Genomic DNA, 18,623 nt, shown 5'->3' on the forward strand with positions numbered 1-18,623 from the left:
CTACGCCGTGCGCCGGGCTCCGACCGCGGTCGGGACGGGCGGCGGCGGCCGGGAGATGCCGCCTCTCCCTCGCCGCGCACGGAGCGGCCGGAGCGAGGCGGGCGGCTGCTGCCGGCGGGCCGCGACGCGCAGGGGCCGGGTGGCCCGGCGTTAGCCCCGCTGACGTGCGCCCGGGGGAGGGCGGCGGCGGCTCCCTCTTCTCTTCCCTCCCCTCCCCTCCCGCCGCACGCAGGAAGCTTATCCGGCCTCGGCCGGCCCGGCGCCCCTCGCGCGGGGAATTGAGAGAAATACCCGCGGCGCCCCGGGCCGGGCTCCGCTCCCGGCCGCCTGCGGAGCGCGTGGGGAGGGGGCGCGCCCGCCGCAGTCCGCCCGCCCTTGGCGCGGGGCGGGGGCGCTCGCTGCAGTGCCCGCTCCGCGCCCGCGGGCGGGGGAGCGGCCGCGCCCCCGGCTGCAGCCCCCGGCGGGCGACGGCGCTGCGGGCGCCCCGGGAGCGCCCCCGGCGGCCACACCCCGCGGCGGGCCGGGGCCGGCGGAGGGAGGGGGCCGGCGCGGGGTGTCTCCGAGCCAGTTCTCGCGGTGCTGGCCAGGCTCAGCCTCCTTCCCCTCCCCGGCGAGCGGTGACTGTGCACGGCGGAGCGGGGGAGCGCCGAGCCGGGCGCCGGGGGAGCCCGCGCCGCCCCGCCGAGCCAGGAGGAAGGCCGCCGAGCAGCGCGCCCGCCCGGCCCGTCCCCGCCGCCCTGCCCCATGCCCCAGCGACGCTGAGCCTCCCGCAGCCCGAACATGGCCACCACGGCAACGTGCACCCGCTTCACCGACGAGTACCAGCTCTACGAGGAGCTCGGCAAGTACGGAGCCCGCCGTGCGCCCCGCGCCGCGCCCCGCCGCCCGCCCCGGCCCCGCGACCCACCGGCGCTGCCGGGACCGCTGTGCCGGCCACCCGGCTCTCCCGGGAGCCGGAGGAGGATTAGCTGTCGCGCTGTAATCCCGTTCTCCGGCTCCCCGTGCACCCCAGCGGCACGGCCGCCGGAGGGAAAGGTGTTCCTCCCCTGCTGGGTCGCCCCGCCGCAGCGGGTGTCCCCGCAGCCTGTCTCGGGCTGCGCGCTCCTGTTGCACCCCGAGATTTCCTCTCTTCCCTCCTTTCCTTCCTCGGGACCCGGCTGCCGCGTTCTCCTTCCCTCACCGTCTCCCAGCTACACGTTGCCGTTCCCTGCAACTGTTTCTGCGCTGGGACGCGAGGCTGTTAAAGCCGCTCCGCGATGCTTCGGTGCCCACTTCCTTGTCCCTGTGAAAGGACCAGGTGCTGCTGCACCGCGCTTTTCCTCCCTCCCCGCTTCCTCGCTTCTTCCCTCCCTCTCTCCGCACTTGTCTCCGCATTGGCAGACTTGCTGCTGCACCCTAGGACAGGGCTTTGCAGGGGAGCGCGGTTGGGCAGGAAAGCAGCGCAGAAAGGGCCGGAGCAGGATTATGGGGACAGTGCTTTCGTGGATGCTGCTGCTCGTTCCCTCCCTTCCTGCACCAACTGCTGGGCTCTGCTGCATCTCTTCTCTCCAGCCCGGTGTCCCTGTCCCTCCCCACACTGCTGCAGCTGTCTGTCACCAAGCCCGGGCCCCAGTGCTGGTGCTCACCTTGATGGTCACTGGTTTGTATGTAGAGGTTGAGGAAGGGGATAAAAGGCAGGACTCTGCAGTATTGGAAGGATTCAAGCTATTCTAGAGTCCCTGTAGGACTAACTGTGTGTGGGGCCCTTGTGCAGCTTCTGTTCCCCTCTCTCATCGTTGAAATATGGACATTAGTCCCTAGACATGGGTTTGCATTCCTGATCTGAAGGACTTGGAATTTTCTCTTAGTTTTCTCAGATTTCCTCTTTTCAGATCTTTCCTGTAAAGCTAGTTGTTGCTCTTTACCTGCCGTGGTTTTTTGTTGTTTTCGAAAAAGAGGGGGCTGTTTCCGAGTGCTAATTGTGTAGTCCTGTAGATTTTCAGTCTCTGTCTTTTCTCCTTGGTTTCTGTTGTATTCACTCTTTTTCCTCACAGAAGTTCTTCCTCCCTCTCTCTCAGACCTCCTTCCAAGAGTAATTCCCTTTGGACTAGTTGTAATAATATCAATAGTTTCAGCTTGAGAAAATGTACCAAGCCTTGTAGTTTCCTGCTCACTTCGTTAGTAGGTACATGCTTGTCCCCATGTTGCAGGTGGTTGAGGGATGTAAGAGAACTAGTAACTTTTGCAAAGTGTTGCAGGGATTTTGTGACCGAGTTTGCAGTTGAGCGTGGGAGATGTGATTCCTGGTTTTGTGCAGTGATTGCCGGGGATGCTGTCTCTGGGAGATGGACTTACCAGCTAGTGTTTGCAGTGCCGTTTGGGGCTGTTTGTCTCCTGTTTATCAATCCCTTCGTGTCCTGTGTCTGTGCCTGTATGGTCTCTCTCTCCCCACACGGTGTGCTCTTCCTACTGCGCTGTCTGTGAGGGGGCTTGAGGAGTCTTCAGGAGGCTTGAGTACCATATAGACTTAAGTTTTTTGCTGATCAGACAGTATGTAATGTTCATCAGATTCTCAGGTGTTGTGTCCCTCCTCTGTATGTCTTCTGCCCTGTCCTTAATCTGGTCCTCTCGGGGAACAGGAATTGTCCCTACTATATTCTCATTTTCAGTTTCATAGCACCTACCTTCTTTATTTTTCTTCCAGGGGAGCCTTCTCTGTGGTCCGCAGATGTGTAAAGAAAAATTCTTCACAGGAATATGCTGCAAAAATCATCAACACCAAAAAACTGTCAGCCAGAGGTTAGTGTCTCTATCTACCTTTCTTCCTATATTAGTAGAAAAATGCTTCACTGGAGTCGAGGCTGTAAGAAATTTAAGGGATCTGGAGTTGCTTGTTTCAGTAATTATTTAGGCCTTTCAAAATAATTGAGTTGTGTGGCAAAGAGGAGACTGAAAGGAGGTAGCGTGGGATGACAAAAAAATTCCTGGAAATCCTAGAAATGGATACTCTGTAAAGTGATGTCTTTTTTCTTCTTGAGATCTTTCTTCTTCAAGCTGAGCTAGAGGTAGACTCATCTGTGTGTGTGTGTGTGTACCAATCACTCATAATAAAGAGAGGTGTTGCAGACTTATTTTGCTGAATGTCTTTTTTACCTAGGAGATCTGTCTTACCACAACAGATGTGATTATTTTTTTGAAAGATGGATGCTATATGCCCTGCTCCTTTCATGCTGTAGTTAAAGGTGGTGTGTTTGGAAGCTAAAAAGTCTGTCTTCAAAGGCAGAAACAGGTTGGATGGAGAAATCTTGCCAATTTGACTTCTCCGCATATTAGAACCAGGAGCTTATGCTTTCATTACTCTTGGAGACAACAAAGCCTGCAACCTGAATGTAGTGTTATGAAAAGAGGAAAAAAATCTTACTCTTCCAAGCTGTTAGCCTTCTGCTTTCCAGGGACGTACATATGCAGAAAGGGTAGTAGACTGTACAGCATGAAGGGAATGTGCATCTTCTAGTGTGTAGGGAATCACTACAGGGCTTCAAGTTGCCCTGTGGGCTGGGTGAGGGGGAGAGTGAGGGAAACGGAACTGCAGTGAAAGATGCTGGAAACAGGGAGGGCAACGAGTTGAGATGCCAGAGGCAACGCTTTCTAGAAAAGGTGAGCAAGAAGAGTTGTAAGTCTTTAGAGGCCTTTCAGATTTCACCAAATTAATGTATGAAGCCCTTGACCATCTTGCTAGTTGAACAGAGGGCTTAGCTGGGGTCTTGACTGAGAAGTGAAAGAGAAAAGCATGAGGAGAAAGCAAATGATCTTGAGAAATGATTTAGAAGTGAATAATGTTTTGCCTAATCCTTACAAAAAAGAAAAACAGAATATGTATTCTCCTTTCTGCCAGAATATGAAATGTGATGATAAGAGCAGAAAGACAGCTTGAAGAATAGTGAAAAATTTCCATTTACTGTAGTTTGTGTGGTTTGCATGAAGTAGTGTCAGTGGTAGTGTGCTGTGAAGCAGTGATTTTTCTTTTCTTTTTTTTTTTTCTTTTTAACTTCTGGAAGCAAGCATATGTGATGTGCTAAGGTGTTTAATATTTAGCCTGAGTGAGGTCGTTTTGGGGGCCGGCAAGTGGAACCCTGGATTTGTTAATAAGGTGGCTGCAGATCTTTTGAGAATCAGTGTCCCCTCAATGGTCGCGTGACAGTGCCTGCTGATGTAGGTGGGATATTCAATCTCTTGAGTTCAAAATTAGTTCAACTTAATATGGGAGAGGTTTGAAGAGTGGCTTTGCTTTGCTGACGGCCATTAATGCTGTGTTTGCTGCTCAGAATTCCCTGTCCATCCTGTGGTGAGGACTAAAGCTCAGGAGAGCCATTTCTCAGTGGAGACCAGGCTGCTTGGAGAAGGGAGGGGGCAGTTTGATAAATACCCTGTTTACAAGGTGTAAACTGCTATTGTATGAAGGACAGGGTATTAAAGTTAACTCTGGAGATAAGAAAAATGGAAAAAAATGCAGGCTGAATATAGTGGAAAATTCAAAAATGTATTAGCTGAAGTCCAAAACTCTCAGAAAAACTGATTCAGTTTTTAAGTGTTTGGTCATTTAATGAGTTACAGAGAGAGAAATGTATAAACTCTAATTGTTTCTCATAGTAAGGTGATGACAGTTTAATGAACCAACAAGTAGGAAAAGTAAGCGTGGGTGAATATAAGCTGCATTTTGATCTATACTTACTATTTGGATTTCATACCTTCCCCTGTAAATAAAATACATTGAGGCTGCTAGCCTGGTCCTTAGCTACTTAACTCGAGGCAGCTGGCAATGATATGCTTAAGAATGTACTGGTTAGGTAGGGTAAGCGTGAGGAGCACCAAGAAAGAAAATTTGTGTTTCTGCTACTACAGAAGAGTATCAGAAACAAGGGACTGATCAGGTTGTGTTGAAGTTTTAACTGAGGAATCTGTGAAAAGTGGATGGTAGCTTCAGCTGAATGTGTAGGTTCCTCAGTTATTCCAGCTGTGTTTGCTGAGAGCTCAAGGGGTAAGCACAAAAAGTACTTATAGTAAAAGACTTGAGTATTTTGATAGGAAGTTAGTGAATTCACCTTGGAGTAGGTCTTTAAAGCATTGAAGGAAAAATGTTTGCTATTTAGACATTGCAGCTGTAAATCAGTGATTAGGGAGATTCAATTCAGCAACCTGAAAATGAAAGCCTTGGGAAAAGGCGTTTTAGAAAGCTGTCTCCCTGAGGAGCAGAATTATGGTGTTAATTCTGCACCATCCTGGCTATGTGTTGCCTGATGTGTCCTTTCCCCTGGCACTTCTCCTTGGGCTGTCCAGGGCTCTCCTGTGCACCCAGCTGCACACTGTCCACTGTGCAGGGTAACCCACCCTCCTGACCTGCCTCCCATGCTGCTGGTTTTCTTCTAGGCATGGTCACAGAGCCAGAGAATATTCCCTTATGTGGGGACAGCTAGCCCCTCTCCAACTTAAGCGTAGCTACATTTAACATTTTTTACTATCTCTAGCAGAATTTGAACTTGTATGAACACCTGATGCAGTAACTGCTACTTCAAGAGTCAGCATCTTGCTGCTGCTGCAAAGTACAGCCCCTTGCTTCTTCACAGAAGTTTTGCCTTCTCTAGTGCTCTCCTTGATTCTGTTCAAGGCAATGGTAACAGGGCCTTGCTCTCCTTCTGCAGCATTTCTTTGTTTTTCAAGGCTTGTGATGAAGAAATATTGGATAGCTAACTGGGAAGTGCTGAAAAGGAGGAAGAGGAATGCTTCAGGATAAATTACGTGCAATGAAAGGGTAAAGACTTAAAGGGGCATGGTATTTACAAGGCTGCTCTGTGAAAGCAAGGAGGGACAGGGTGCTGGTCCTAACAGCTTCAGTCTAGTAAACTTCACCCTGCATAAAATACTAAGTCAGCTGTTGAGAGGAGAGTCTCTTTTTTTATATTGTCTGTGATTTTTGGATGCCTGTTCTCTCTTTTAATAAGTTTTGTTGGTAAGAGCTGGTCTAAATTAAAATTCATATTTTGGCTTTAGTGAAGTATTTGCTATTATTCTTGTTATGTTGATGCTAAAGACTGCCCAATGAAAACCATGCCAAGAAATTTAATGATAAATAGGGTCCAAATGCTTGTGGAAAGGGAGAGGAAACAGACTTCACCTTAGTCAGCGTTCAGCTGACTTATAAGAGCAGTGGTTATTACACATGGAGGAAATACAATGCTTCAGTCATCTGAAATTCCTATGGGATTGAATGCACAGACTTTTACCAGTGCTATGGATAGAGGGAAGAAATAACTGTAATTTTTTGAAAGTTGTCTTGTGGCTTTCACCAGAATACTTTTTGAACGTGAAAATTCATAGTAAGTAGTGCTACAGTGAAGTTCAAATAAAGTAAAATTACTTGCAGTGATCAAAAGATCAAGAGAGAACCAGCAGCTTTAGCAGCAGTAGGGAGATATCCCCAATTTGATTTGCCAGCATATACTTCAAGAGAGAGTCTGGCTTTGGAAAGAGGTAGGCAGAGCTTTAGGATTTGATAATTTTATGATGTTTTTTATACCAAATAGTATTTAGTGATCCTACCACCATCTGTAGTGCTTCTGCCTTTTTTTTCAAAGTGCTGAAGGAAAAAAAAATATCTCTGTGTGTTTTATCTGTTGTTACATATAATTTGCTCTTGGAAATATGTATTTTTTAACTCTTGCAAGTGACATCTCTTGATGAAAGAATTAAAACCAGCTGTCGTGTAAGTCAGTCCACTTCCCTGTGCTGTCCTTACTGTGGCTTTGCTTTTGACTGTGAAATAGAGATGGCTTCTCTCTCTGCTTTTCATCTTTCCAAATGTGTAAACCAGATAAAAATTTGCAGTCTACCGAGTTATTTTGTTGTTGTTCCTGTAGGAGATTATGTGGATTGTGGGAGGAGCAGGGATTTACTTCTGTGTATCAAACCCCAACAGGAAAAAAGCACTCTTTATATTTCCAGCTCTGTGTTTTTTCCCACACCACAATTGTCCTGACTTTTGGTTCTGTAGTGGTTGCTGATTTGGGCTTCACAATACTTTCTGTTGAAATCGGCGGCAGTACTTTCCCTGGACACTAAAACGTTGAGCTTGAGTGCTGCAGAGGAAGTTCAGCAGCATCAGTCCCTAACACCTCCCTTGGTGTGTTCAGTCCCTAACATCTCCCTTGATGTGTTCTGGACGTGTTCGTAGCTGCTGCTTGCATTAAGACTCCCTTGGCCTGCTCCTGAGGCTGCCAGCTTTCCAGTCTGTGTTCGCTGGAGCTGGCTGTGTGCTGTGTGCGGCTGCGGCGGGGCGCCGGCCCCGCGAGGGCAGGGCAGCCCAGCACCCGCTCCCGGGGGGTCAGGCACAAAGCCAGGCTCGCACAGAAATGTCCCGTGGTGGGTGTCCTCTGTGCCTTCCCGCCTTTGCGGGTTGAGGACAAACGTCCTTTCTTGCAGAGGATGCCGAATGGAGCCGTGTCTGCTCAGCCGTACTCGCTGAGCAGCCAAACCAGGTTTGGGAGAGCAGCTGCCCTTCCTGCAGCAGGGGCTGAGCGAGGAGCTTCCCAGTGCCCCAGCTCCATCCACCCCGGGCTTCCCCTTTGCTGCCTGCGGGAGTCTGAGATGCTGTGATTAAGAAGCATACATAGCAGTCCCGCTGCAGTGGCTTGGAAATCTTTTGAGGTGTTTGCACCCACGGAGGGAAGCAGGGAGCGGAGCAGAGTGCTGCAGGCCCCCCAGAGCAGCGTATGGGGCTGGGAGTTGCCTGGTGGAGCGACTGTAAGAGGCTGCGGGATGGGGGCTGCAGGGGAGGAATCGGTCGGAGGATTGGGCTTGTGGGTAGCAAGTGGCTGAACTCTTCGCTCTGCACCACAGCACGCGGAGCATGGCAGGGGCTGGCGGTGAGGCTGCTCAGCTGATGTCAGAAACAGCAGCCCTCGACCTCCCACCAGCAGCCTGCCTCCCCCTCTTCCTACCTGCCTCTGCTTGCAGTCCCCTGCATAGGGGAAGAGGGACTCAAATAGTATATATACACCAGCAGGGGAAACTTCATTGGAAGAGGTGTTTGGAGAAGAGGAGGGCTTGTGCAAAAGAAGAGACCTCAACCTTGGAGGAGATGTTGGAGCTGGGAACTTAGTGGGGGGCTGCTGAGGGTCAGCTTGGCTCTTTGCCTGCCCCGAGATATCAGTACAGGCAGGAAAATGCCCTGGCGTGCGAGCCAGCAGAGATTGTCAGGGTGGGGGGTGGTGGAAGCCTTGCTTTACTGTGGCTCGCTATGGCCAGGAGCTGGCTTCCTCCCACTGTGGGTGTTAGTGATGGTTGGGGTTACCCCAGGTTGCCTCTCAGTTTACTCTGTATATTTTATAAAGGAGCTGGAACAGAGCAGACAGGATTTCAGCTTGTGTCTGTCTTCTCAGTGGTCACATTGAGTATTAAATTTCCGGCATTAACAATGGGGGGGGGGGGATGGGGGGGAAGTGGGCACACAGATTGGGCAGGAATTCCTACTGCCTCTGCATGAGGTTAGAGAAAGGAGCTTGGTGAGAGAGTCGGGTTTCTTGTTTTCCCAATATAAACTGGATTTGTGTATGGCAGAAATGTGATTAGACTAACTCCTGCATGTGTCCCAAAGCCCTCGGCTCTGGAGCATTCACTCTGATCAGCCAGCCATGGTTGGAATATTTGTAGGTGTCCCTACAGTGAAGAGCAGCGTGTTGAGCGACCTGTAGATATTTGAAGCAAGGAGAGCTGCTTCGATTTCTTGAAAGAGGGATCCAGTGAAAAAACTGTTGGCTCTTTTTTGTTGGTTTTGTGGTGTAGCACAGAGATTTCACTGTCTCCAAATTTAGTCCTTCTCTAGACAGTAGCAAAATCATCGCTAGCAGAGGAAGATCATCTGTGGATCATAAAGAAATTTTTAAGAGTGCCCTCCTCCCCAGCAATGGGTTAGCACCACTGTTTCACCGTGTTAAGAGAAGACTATGACAATATTTTTGTTCCTTTCCATGCCCTGCAAGTATTCTGCAAGTTCTGGCCCTCCAGATTCGGTGAAGACAGTGTTTAAAACGGAAGCATGCTAATGCAAAAATTTGTCTCCACTGTGCTGTCTGTGAGCACAACCCTGACAATTAAGGCATCACCCCCCACTTTTCCTGACCTGTCACCTATTTTGGTATTTCAGGTGTTGCTTTTTGTTTCCTCTGTTCTTGAAATCTCATGATTTTTACCAACATAACTGACATTAAAAAAAAAAAACAAAAAAACCCCACATCCATTTGCCAGTGTTTGGCTGTAAATTGAGCTATTGCTGTTGGCTTGGTTGGGCAAAGAGGGTAATATTGCCTGGCACCAAGGTCATCAGCACAGGAAAGAAGCCTTGAATGCTGTAAAAAAGAAATGTGGAATACCTCACAACATTGTGTTTGCCTGCAACTGAAGTGATGTCAGTGCTCAGAGTAGTCATCTTTGAGAAAATAGAGGTACACTGATTTCTGATGGGCAAATGCATCCTTAAAATTTTGAGTCGCTCACTGGATGTTTTGGGATTTTTTTTTTAGTATATGGTGGAAATGTCACCCTGTAACTTCAACTACTTTAGTTGCTGCTGATCCTTATGACAATAAGCTTAATGCTTCAAAAATTGAGGCCCTATGAATTAGGCTGATATCATGTTCCTTTTTTATATCTTATGAAATTTAAATACCACTTTATACTTTGGTAACATCTCCCTGAACATTCTGGTATTGCTGCCTGGATGATTTTTGGAGAGCAGTTAGAGAATACCTCTGAAGAAGTGGACTGGCAGTATCTTAGAAGTAAGCTTTCTGAACCGAGGGTAGCCAAAGATAAGTGGGGCATGGATTTAACTTTCTGCTGAAACTGAGTTATTAGATTTTGATTCCTTGTAGCTTTTTTCACCTTTTACTCTTCATCTGTCTTTCTTTCCTTTTTAATTTTGAGTTTGTTTTGAATGTTTGTTTGTTTTGAATGTTCATTTTTTTCTCATGGATCAGTTACTTTAATCTATAATTATATTAATTTATAATGCTTTGATTGAAAATAACCCTTTAGTGCTTTCTCTCCTTCCCTTCCAGAGAATACTGCACAACTTCTGTTGCTCCCACAATTTAGATGAGCAGACTGGGAAGTTGGCTGGCTAATTACTGTGAGACTAATACAGAGATGCCAGGAGAGCTGGCTAACGTTGTATTTTGCCTTTTTGTGATGGAATCAGGAGAGGAGGAGATGACCGCGGTGGCTTTACTCCTGGTGTCAGGATCTGTCTCACTCTGCTCCTGGCAGAGTCAGAGGTAGAATTCCCGGTCTCTGAGATGTGAGTTGAGTAAATGCGATGACCTTTCAGAGAATGTGTGTGTGCATATAACTTTCGTGTTATGTTCCTGAGAGCGTGAGTTACACAGCTCTCTGGTGACCCCCTGTCCTGCTGCTCCCGTCCAAAGTTCCCATCCTGAGTTAGCTGTTGTCCAAGCATCCACGGCTGTGAGCCCTTGTCTTCCCTGTGGCTGGAGTGTGCTTACCTGTGATGCTGGGACAGGTCCAAGTTAGTGTGGTGCTTCAGAGAAGATTGCTAGCTAATCTTTTCTCTTTGCTAGAAGCTACAGGTGATTTGTGTTAAACACAAAACTTTTCTTTCTGAGACAGCAAAGGTGCCGTCTCTTTTTGCGGCGCTATTGTTTGCGTGATTCTGTCAGAGTCCCAAAAGTTGAGCTGAGAATTGTCTCAGTAGGCGTTGTGGGAATGAAGACATGGATAATTTTAAAGAAAAACAAACGCCACGTACACTGATCTCTAAGGAAGGAATATACTTGCAAAGATGAGCCTGGGAGCGGCCAGAGCTCTTTGTAGGCCCACGAGCCGAAGGCTAAGCGGCAAGCCGAAGGCTAAGCGGCAGATCCGGCAGGGAGTGGCAGCCTGCCTGCTGTGGCAGAGCTGCTGGGTTATCTCTGGGGGCTGTTGCCATGATGACAGTGGCAAACAGGGACTGAAAAATTTACCAGATGCATGTGAGTCAAAGGATTAAACTTTCTCATAGGAGGGAAGGGAGGGGAGGAGGGTGGGTGATGATGTATTAGAGAAGGACAGTATCCTAGTGAGAAATGCCAGGCTCACTCTCCTATAGCTACTGGGATGGCAGGGGGGAATGCAGGCTGGCATTCCTCCTCCAGTCTAAACTCTGAGCAGCACTGCTGTGACAGATTTCCTCTTTGAAGAGAGGGTGAATGCACCCTACTTTCACTGCATAAGTCATTGGGATTTGCATTGCTTTGGCAGGTGGAAAGTAAAAAGTGGGAAAAGATGGTCTCTCCTTTTCAGTCTTTTTTTTCCTATTTCCTATACCTACAAGTAACTCTAGTTCTTTACTTTGTGCTTAGAGATTTTCTGCACTAGAGTTAATGCAAATCAAGTTTCAGTGTTGCCTGCAGGTTGCAGACTACCAAGCGTGGTTCGAACCAGCCTGTACTACTGTCATCAATAGCATAAGACTGTTGTCATTGAAAATGTCTGATGCAAAACCATGTCACCACTACCAGGGCTAGTAGTGGTCTTGACCCTGCACATGCTTTTGTTCCCTTCCCGGAGCTGGGGCAGTGTCCCTGCATATCAGGGTTGATAGCGTGGTGGGCAGGCAGACATCAGAGAGGCTAAGCTTGGCAGTTTTCCCTCTGCTGGAGTCTGACAAGTCCTGTTACTACCCTGTGCTGCAGCCTCCTTGGTGGAAGTTGACCACAATAAGGACTGGTCCTAGGAAAATCAGTGATTTGCAGCAGGCTGGGGAGCACGCAGCTGGTGAGGGGGGGTCTCTGTGCTCAGTGCCCAAAATCTCAGTGCTCCATAGCAAAAGGTGGTATCGCTTGGTTGTTTGCAGTACTGCAAATCACCATGGTACCTTCTTGCAGGCAGCTTCAGGAAAGACTTACCTGCACCTGGGAAATTTCTGAACAACAATATACTAGTATAACATGTTTGTCTGAAGGCTTAGTAAGATGGAATTGTGGTAATAAAAACTAGTTTCATTCTAGAAGGGCTTCCTCAGCTTATGAAATGAGACACTAATATCTATGGAAATTATTGATATAGGTCTTTCCCACTAGGCTGAATCCCAGTGGACTTTTTAAGTTCCTGTGAATGCAGGCTGTATGTGAGAACAAGGATTTTAAGCCTCCAAAGCCAATTCCTGAAAGCCCATGGAAAGGATTCTTTTGTTTCCATCACTTCTGCTCCTCTTTAGGCGCCTGAGTTAGCTGGTGTGGACTGCAGCTTGTCTTGTGTTTGGATGTGCTTTATCTTCTACAGTTACTGTGCCATCTCCGATAATTCAGTTGGTGTAGACTGTGGTAAGTGATAGCTATGAACACAGGAATGTCGTTTCTTGATGTTGAAGACAACTCTTTTTTGAAAGAGGTTTTCTCAATCCCAGGGGAGCAGTGAGAAAAGGAGAAGCAGTCTGACATAGCCTGACATCTGAGGTGAAAAAAAGGAGACTGAAGAACTAAATCCTTAAACTTCAGCGTACTTCCTCTGTTCCCTGCTCTTTTACGGGGACATCTCTTTCACAAGGCATCTCCTTGCCTGTGCAGCAGAATATAGTCTGTGTAGTTTCCTGCAGCTCTGGAGATGGGTGGGATATGTGTGTGTTTATCCAGCTCTGTTTGCTGCTAGAGACCTGATCTCATACACCTGACTTGAAATGTGACTTCATAGGGGACAGTCCTGGGCTTTCTCTGGATGCACTTTCTAGATACACATTTCAAATTACATGGGTCCCCTGGAAGCTTTTTCAGGGGAAAAAAGCTTGTTAAAACTCATCCTATATTGGTCTCCACTGCCTGCCAAATAAGCTTTGTGTTTCTGCTGTATTAGAGCAGCTGCCATTCTGAAAATGTCCATGTGTATCTTGGTTGGGTTTTTTTACATTTTATTTATTTCCTCATATTCCTTTATGTCAAAGCCCATAACATTTCATGAGTAATGGGCCAAGAAATTGCCCATTGGCTGGAGGAAAAAATAGATGTAGAAGGAGGAACTTGTCTTTACTGGCCCCTGTAACCCACAGGGACTTGCTGGAACATTTTTCTTGGAGGCTACTTGAGAGTCTAGCCTAGTGATGCCAAGCAGGACTTTTCTGTTGTTTGCCAAAAGAATTGGTGTGCTGTTAAGTTTAATTTTGCCAGCCTCAGGGCCAGTCCATGAAAGCTTTGGGTATCAAATGTCCTCTGTCGAGATTGTGTCAGAGAGATTAGGAGCGTTGAAGTTGCACAGCTTTATTTTATAACTGGTGCCTATGCAGAGTCAAAGCTTGATTGTGATGATGCGTTTCTTCACTGCAAGTTAAACTACTGATTCAAAGCTCCTATGTTACTTTAAATATTCCTGATTTTTTGGGTTGCAGATTGCAAAGTGGCTTTCAGCTCTGCCCATTTTTGTTTGACTCGTGTGTCATCTGGCCTAGAATCTGCCTGCTCTGCAGATTAGGATATTGTGTTGTGTCTGCTGCTTGCTGTGAAGTTGCCTGGATTAAAATTTTCAGTGCAGAGCAGTGATCCACAGCCTTCCCTGTTTGTCTGCATTGCTCTTGCACTTAATAAGGATGATGTAGAGGAGTGAAGTGTTGGTCAGCTTGTCCTTTGTGTGGAAGCACTTCTACAGTAGTAGACTGGGAGCTGAGCTCTCATAACAAATTTGTCTTCTCCAGACAGGCAAGTTTAGCATCAGAGATATGAAAAAAGAGACACAAGGCACTTGGCTTTTTTGATAATCATTATCAAATATTGCTAACACTTCATGTGACTCTAGTTGCTGCTACCAGTTTATGTTGCTATGGACCTGGTTACAGTTTTAAGGAAGCACATTATACCTTTTTAACTCTTAGTGGCTACGTACATTTAGTTTCTTCAGTAGTCCTGAAGCTGAGCTTAAAAAGCTTTCCCTTCCACCACCTCACAAATAGTCAAGAAGTTTCTTATCTCCCTGATGAATTGTGAAGTGTTAATTGCTGAGTTTTTTCTCATTTGAAGACACAGCCACAATTTCTTCTCTGTTTTGGAAACAAAACTTGGGTCTCACGGTTGCAGTTACCTTATCTAGAGGGGTGGCGGGGGTTGGCTCAGGAACAAGGCAACATGCAGCTCGACTGAGCCAGAGGAACTTAAATTCTTCCTTCTGCACCTTTGAATTCCTGGATCCTGCATTGCAGTGACTTGACACTGCTGAGATCTGCCTCCCGGTCGCACTGTTACCTTGTGTGCTAACCGGCTGTAGTCTGATACTTAGCTGGATCATCCACACCCACCGACACCTGATGTGATCAGCTGATGGGGAGAAGGGAACTTATGTCCAGAAATAAGCTCACTTGGTGTGGTTTCTCTTTGTCAGGCTGTGTTCTTCAGGATCCTCTGTGCCTAGTGGGTTTAAGGCAGAGCTGCTGGAGTTCTTGCACAGGTACAGTTGCTGTGTATGCAGCAGAGAAGGTGCTGATATGGCTGTGCTGCCTTTGGAGCAGCTCTGTGTCCTACTGTCTCGCTTACTGCATGTCCACTTTAAGAGAGTTCATCTGCAATGCAGCTGTTAGCAGAGAAGTTCTGTAAATCAAGAGGGAGCGAGTGCAAGTGAGCCCAGTGTCTGCAGTTGTGGCTGGGTCCTTCCCACGGCACAAGGAAACTTGTTCAGAAAAGGCTTTTTGCAGGAGGAGAAAAGGATGGCAGCGCAGCGCTGATGGTGTGAGCCCCTCCCTTCTGTGCCCTGTATGCATCAGCTGCTCAGGAGCAGGAAAACATTGAAAAGCACAGTGGGCAGCAATCCTGGAACTGGAAAATCCTGTCATGCTTTTCCCCTCCTCACTCTGCCACAGAGTCTAAGCAGGTGTTTGCTTAGGGCCAGTCCTGTCAGGATGTCTTCAGAGCACACTCCCTTCTTACACAGGATGTCCTGTTAGAATTTGGAGCTTGTTGTGAGCTTCTGCATGTCACTCAGAAGTGTCACTGAGAGGCCCCACAGGTTGCAGGTTTACGGCTGTGCTGTCCTTTGTTGCACGGCTGTCAGAGGCACCGTGTGATGAGGGGTGATGCCAGGGAGAGAGCCCACAGCTGGAGGCAGCTGCAGTACCTGCAGCCTGGGGGCTGCTGCTGAGGGGCTTGAGAGGAGGAGGAGGAGGAGGAGGGGAGCTGTGCGTGCAGTAGCCCTGCTACAAGTGGTGTAGATGAGCCATCTGGGAGGAGTGCACATGTCAGGGAGGCTGGCTGGGGAGCTTGTGGCTTTAAGCACGTGGCTGAGGAGTGGATGGCTTGTTAGACAAGGGAGTGTGCTCCCTGCCTCTCCTCTGCTTCTCCAGCAAGTCTAAGCTCCTTGAAAGACTGCCTGGCTATCAGCCATGACAGGAGCACTTGCACAATTGCTTCCTGGTTCCCCATCCACAAGTTTCTGAGGATATTCTGGTGAAGAAATTCCTCTGTAGCTCACAGGAAGCCGTGAGGATACCCAGGGCCTCTTGGGCCATTTCTGGAGATGACTCCACAGGACCTTCCTTCAAGGTGGCTGCAGCTTATGGGGAGTGCATAATGCTTTTCATTCTGATGCTTATCAGGCAAGGCTTCCTCCTTCAGTGTATTTAAAAGTATTCTGGGCTGACTTGGTTCCAGATTTCTATTTCAATTTCTTTATTTCCACTTAGGAAAGCGTTTCCAATTGACAGTCATTGGTGATGCAGAAAAAATTGATGTGATTCACCACCCGCTTTTCCTCCTCTGTTTCCTCTCTGCCTCTCCTGTTTGCTGGGCATTAGTTGTCCCTCTTGTAATAAGCAAATTGTGCTAACTGTGTGTAAGCAACGTTCCCTCCCCTTTTGCTGGGGGACTGTCTGACTCGTTGTAAGAAGTTATTTTTAGGGTTTGCTTCCTGGGATATTCTACCCGTGGCCAGTTATGGTGATGAAAATGTCACTGAGATGCAGAAAGGACTCCCAATTCATTGACAGCATGCCTGATCTTTCTTTCTCTTGTAAAGGTGCTCATGGGGATCATGAGTTCCTTACAAGTACATTGCCAGTGCTCAGGGACACAGCCCCAGTGACTGTGCAGCATAACTCCCTGTTAAAAGCATAACAGGCTTCTGAATTAGCCCAGGGGAAAAGAAGAAAACAAGAAAAAAGAAATTAAAAATAAGTAAAGCCTTTCTTTGGTTGCAGTGGAGTTTGTTTCTGCCTTTTTTTTTTTTTTTGTGTATAGGGATGTCAGTGCTGCAGAGCTGTGTGTCAGTGTACCGGGCAGTCCCTCACAGGCAATTTGCTCCTTGTACTGGGTGTATTATGTTGCACTGGGCTGCTGCCAAATGGCTGGTCTAGGCTAGAGGAGGTGTGTGCTTATTCTTTTGAAACAGCTCTCCCACCCCAGCTCTGTGGCTTGCAACACCCAAAAAAGTTGATCCTTATGGCAGCTATAGCTAAAAAAGCATAAATGTAATACAGGCAAATTACAAAGCTCAATGGACCAAGGCCATGGCCTGACAAAATTACAGTCTCTGGTGTCAGTGTTGGCTTAAGGAGCACCTGTGTCTTCTTCTGAAGATGTCTGTTCCCTCTGTATTGCAGCACATTTCCTTTTCAGTCTCATGCCTTGAATCAGGAAAACAAGTTTGGAAGAACCATTCAGTAAGGAATTATTGAAGTGGTGGGGATGGGCAGTTGTTTATTCTCCAGGTAGATGTGAGATCTGTTTAGATATTCATATTTCTTGGAGCAACTGTAGAAGAGGTTGCTTTAGTGTAGCTCTGGAAACCAGATTCTTCTGCAGCTGGGTCTGAGAAAAGTGCATGTGGAGTATTACATTAGTGATGTGGAGATCTGGAAATGGCTTTTGTGTGCCTGTATTGTACTCCTGGAAGAGAGCATAGGAAGCAGAGCCCCTTGAGTGGCTTTGGAGCAAACTGACGGAGAAGTTTAATTTGGTTTTCAGGCCTGATGCTGTTGGGATTGGGAAGCTGTGTGGCTGCAGTGCAGGGATGGTGGCAGCAGTCTCGAGTGGGTGAGTGCTGTGCCTCTGCAACACAGAGACTTGTGAGCTGCCCACAAGAAAACCCAGTTACAGAAAGACTGGGGGAGACTTCTCCCTGATTAGACAGTATCTTCACCATTATCAGTGCTTAGAAACTCCTGTTACACTTTTACATGCAGAGTTTCTTTCTATGTGTGTAACATACATACATAACCCTGCATATGCCTTTAAGTAATCCTGACATTTGAAGTGGTTTTAGTGAGTGGTAACTTTAATTATGTCTTCTTGCTGTCTTGCTTCCATACAATACCTTGAAGTGCTAGAGCACTTTATATGCACAGGATAAAGTTCTTAGACTCTTCAGGAGGTGGATGCAACCATGCTGTCTCTTTCCCTGCTGCCCCATGTTCCTAGCTGCCACATGGATTTACTGAGACGTGGTGGGCTTTGCTCTTTGATACAGGCGTATTTTGGTGGCTCTGCTACAAGTGGCATTTGGTGTGGCACATTTTAAGTCTTCTGTCATTGAAATGTCTGGTTAGCTGCTCTGTATTTACAGCTTGCTCTGCTTAATCTAAAGTTCTAGCATCGCTAGGGGAACTTAGCCCTAAAATAGATGGTTTGACCTTTTTTTTTTTTTTAATTATTCTAATCCTCTGAGGCTTGATGTTCCTTCTTGTCAGAAGAGCGTATTTTAACAGAGGTATTATCTCGTTTGGAGAGAAGTCATTCAGCACTGGAGTGCAGTGCCATTCATCTGTGCCTTTAAGAAGATTTTCTATTTAGTTTACTTCTCTCATTCATGTCTCTCAAATATCAAATCAAGGCAGCATTTCCAACATCCTTCCTTCTCACAACTGGCTGGAATAGCTGAAAAAGAAGCAATGGATATAGACTTGGTGTTGCATGGACACGGGCCCCACAGCTTCTCCTGCAGTGAAGGATGATATTCTGCTGAATACCAGTATTAGGAGTATGCAGAAATTCTGAGGTTTTGTTTCCCTCCTGAGCACCTCTCATTTTTGTTCAAGCATAAATTTCCTTGGTTCATTCAAAAGAAATCCAGCTGTTTGGTGACCAGTGGCTGCCTTAGGTTTTTTCCCAGGGTTTTGTTAATGGGCTTTCACCTGCAGGTGTTTAGTCTTGTTTTCCAGGAGCTTGGTTCTCTTTGCCCCTACTGCTTTGTCCTTACAAAATTTGTATTCCCCTACCTGAAAGAATGTCATCATTCCACTGCGATGTGCTGCTCTGCACCACCAGGAAAGTGGTCCTGCAGCTTTTTTTTAAACCATGTACCCTCAGTCTTACTTTGCTGTTCTCCCTGTCAACTATGAAATGCATCAACAGGTTTCATGAAGCATCCTTTATCCTCCCAGTACTACTACTGGGCAGGGAGGTGTCACCCCTGTTTTACACTTGGAAACACTGAGAAAGATGCAAATTTTCAAGTGCTTTCCAGAACACTTGGCAATGAGCCACGATGAGTTAGGAAAAGAGTCCAAGTCATATTCTTTGCTGTAACAGTGATAGGAAGAGTGTAGGTAGCAAAAAACCTGTGGGCATTTGGCAGAAAATAACGTGGGCTAAAGCATGATGTAGTATAAGGAGTTGTGGTCTGCT

The 18,623-nt window shown here is 47.4% G+C and overlaps 1 protein-coding gene across 12 annotated transcripts in view; it reads left to right on the forward strand.

The window, feature by feature from the left end:
* The first annotated feature begins 714 nt into the window (after positions 1–714).
* The window catches only part of CAMK2G (calcium/calmodulin dependent protein kinase II gamma), a 119,422-nt gene continuing 101,513 nt past the window's right edge, over positions 715–18,623 (forward strand). For 11 of the 12 annotated variants that reach the window (XM_040070729.2, XM_040070717.2, XM_040070722.2 and 8 more), the window contains exons 1-2: positions 723–845; positions 2,684–2,778. In XM_040070729.2, coding sequence (XP_039926663.1) covers positions 781–845; positions 2,684–2,778 — 160 coding nt within the window. In that variant the 5' untranslated portion in view covers positions 723–780. Of the gene's footprint in view, positions 846–2,683; positions 2,779–18,623 lie in introns of all 12 variants that reach the window. The other variant, XM_040070716.2, reaches the window with a different exon arrangement.

The sequence above is a fragment of the Hirundo rustica genome, chromosome 8, assembly GCF_015227805.2.
Source record: "Hirundo rustica isolate bHirRus1 chromosome 8, bHirRus1.pri.v3, whole genome shotgun sequence".
Lineage (NCBI taxonomy): Eukaryota > Metazoa > Chordata > Aves > Passeriformes > Hirundinidae > Hirundo > Hirundo rustica.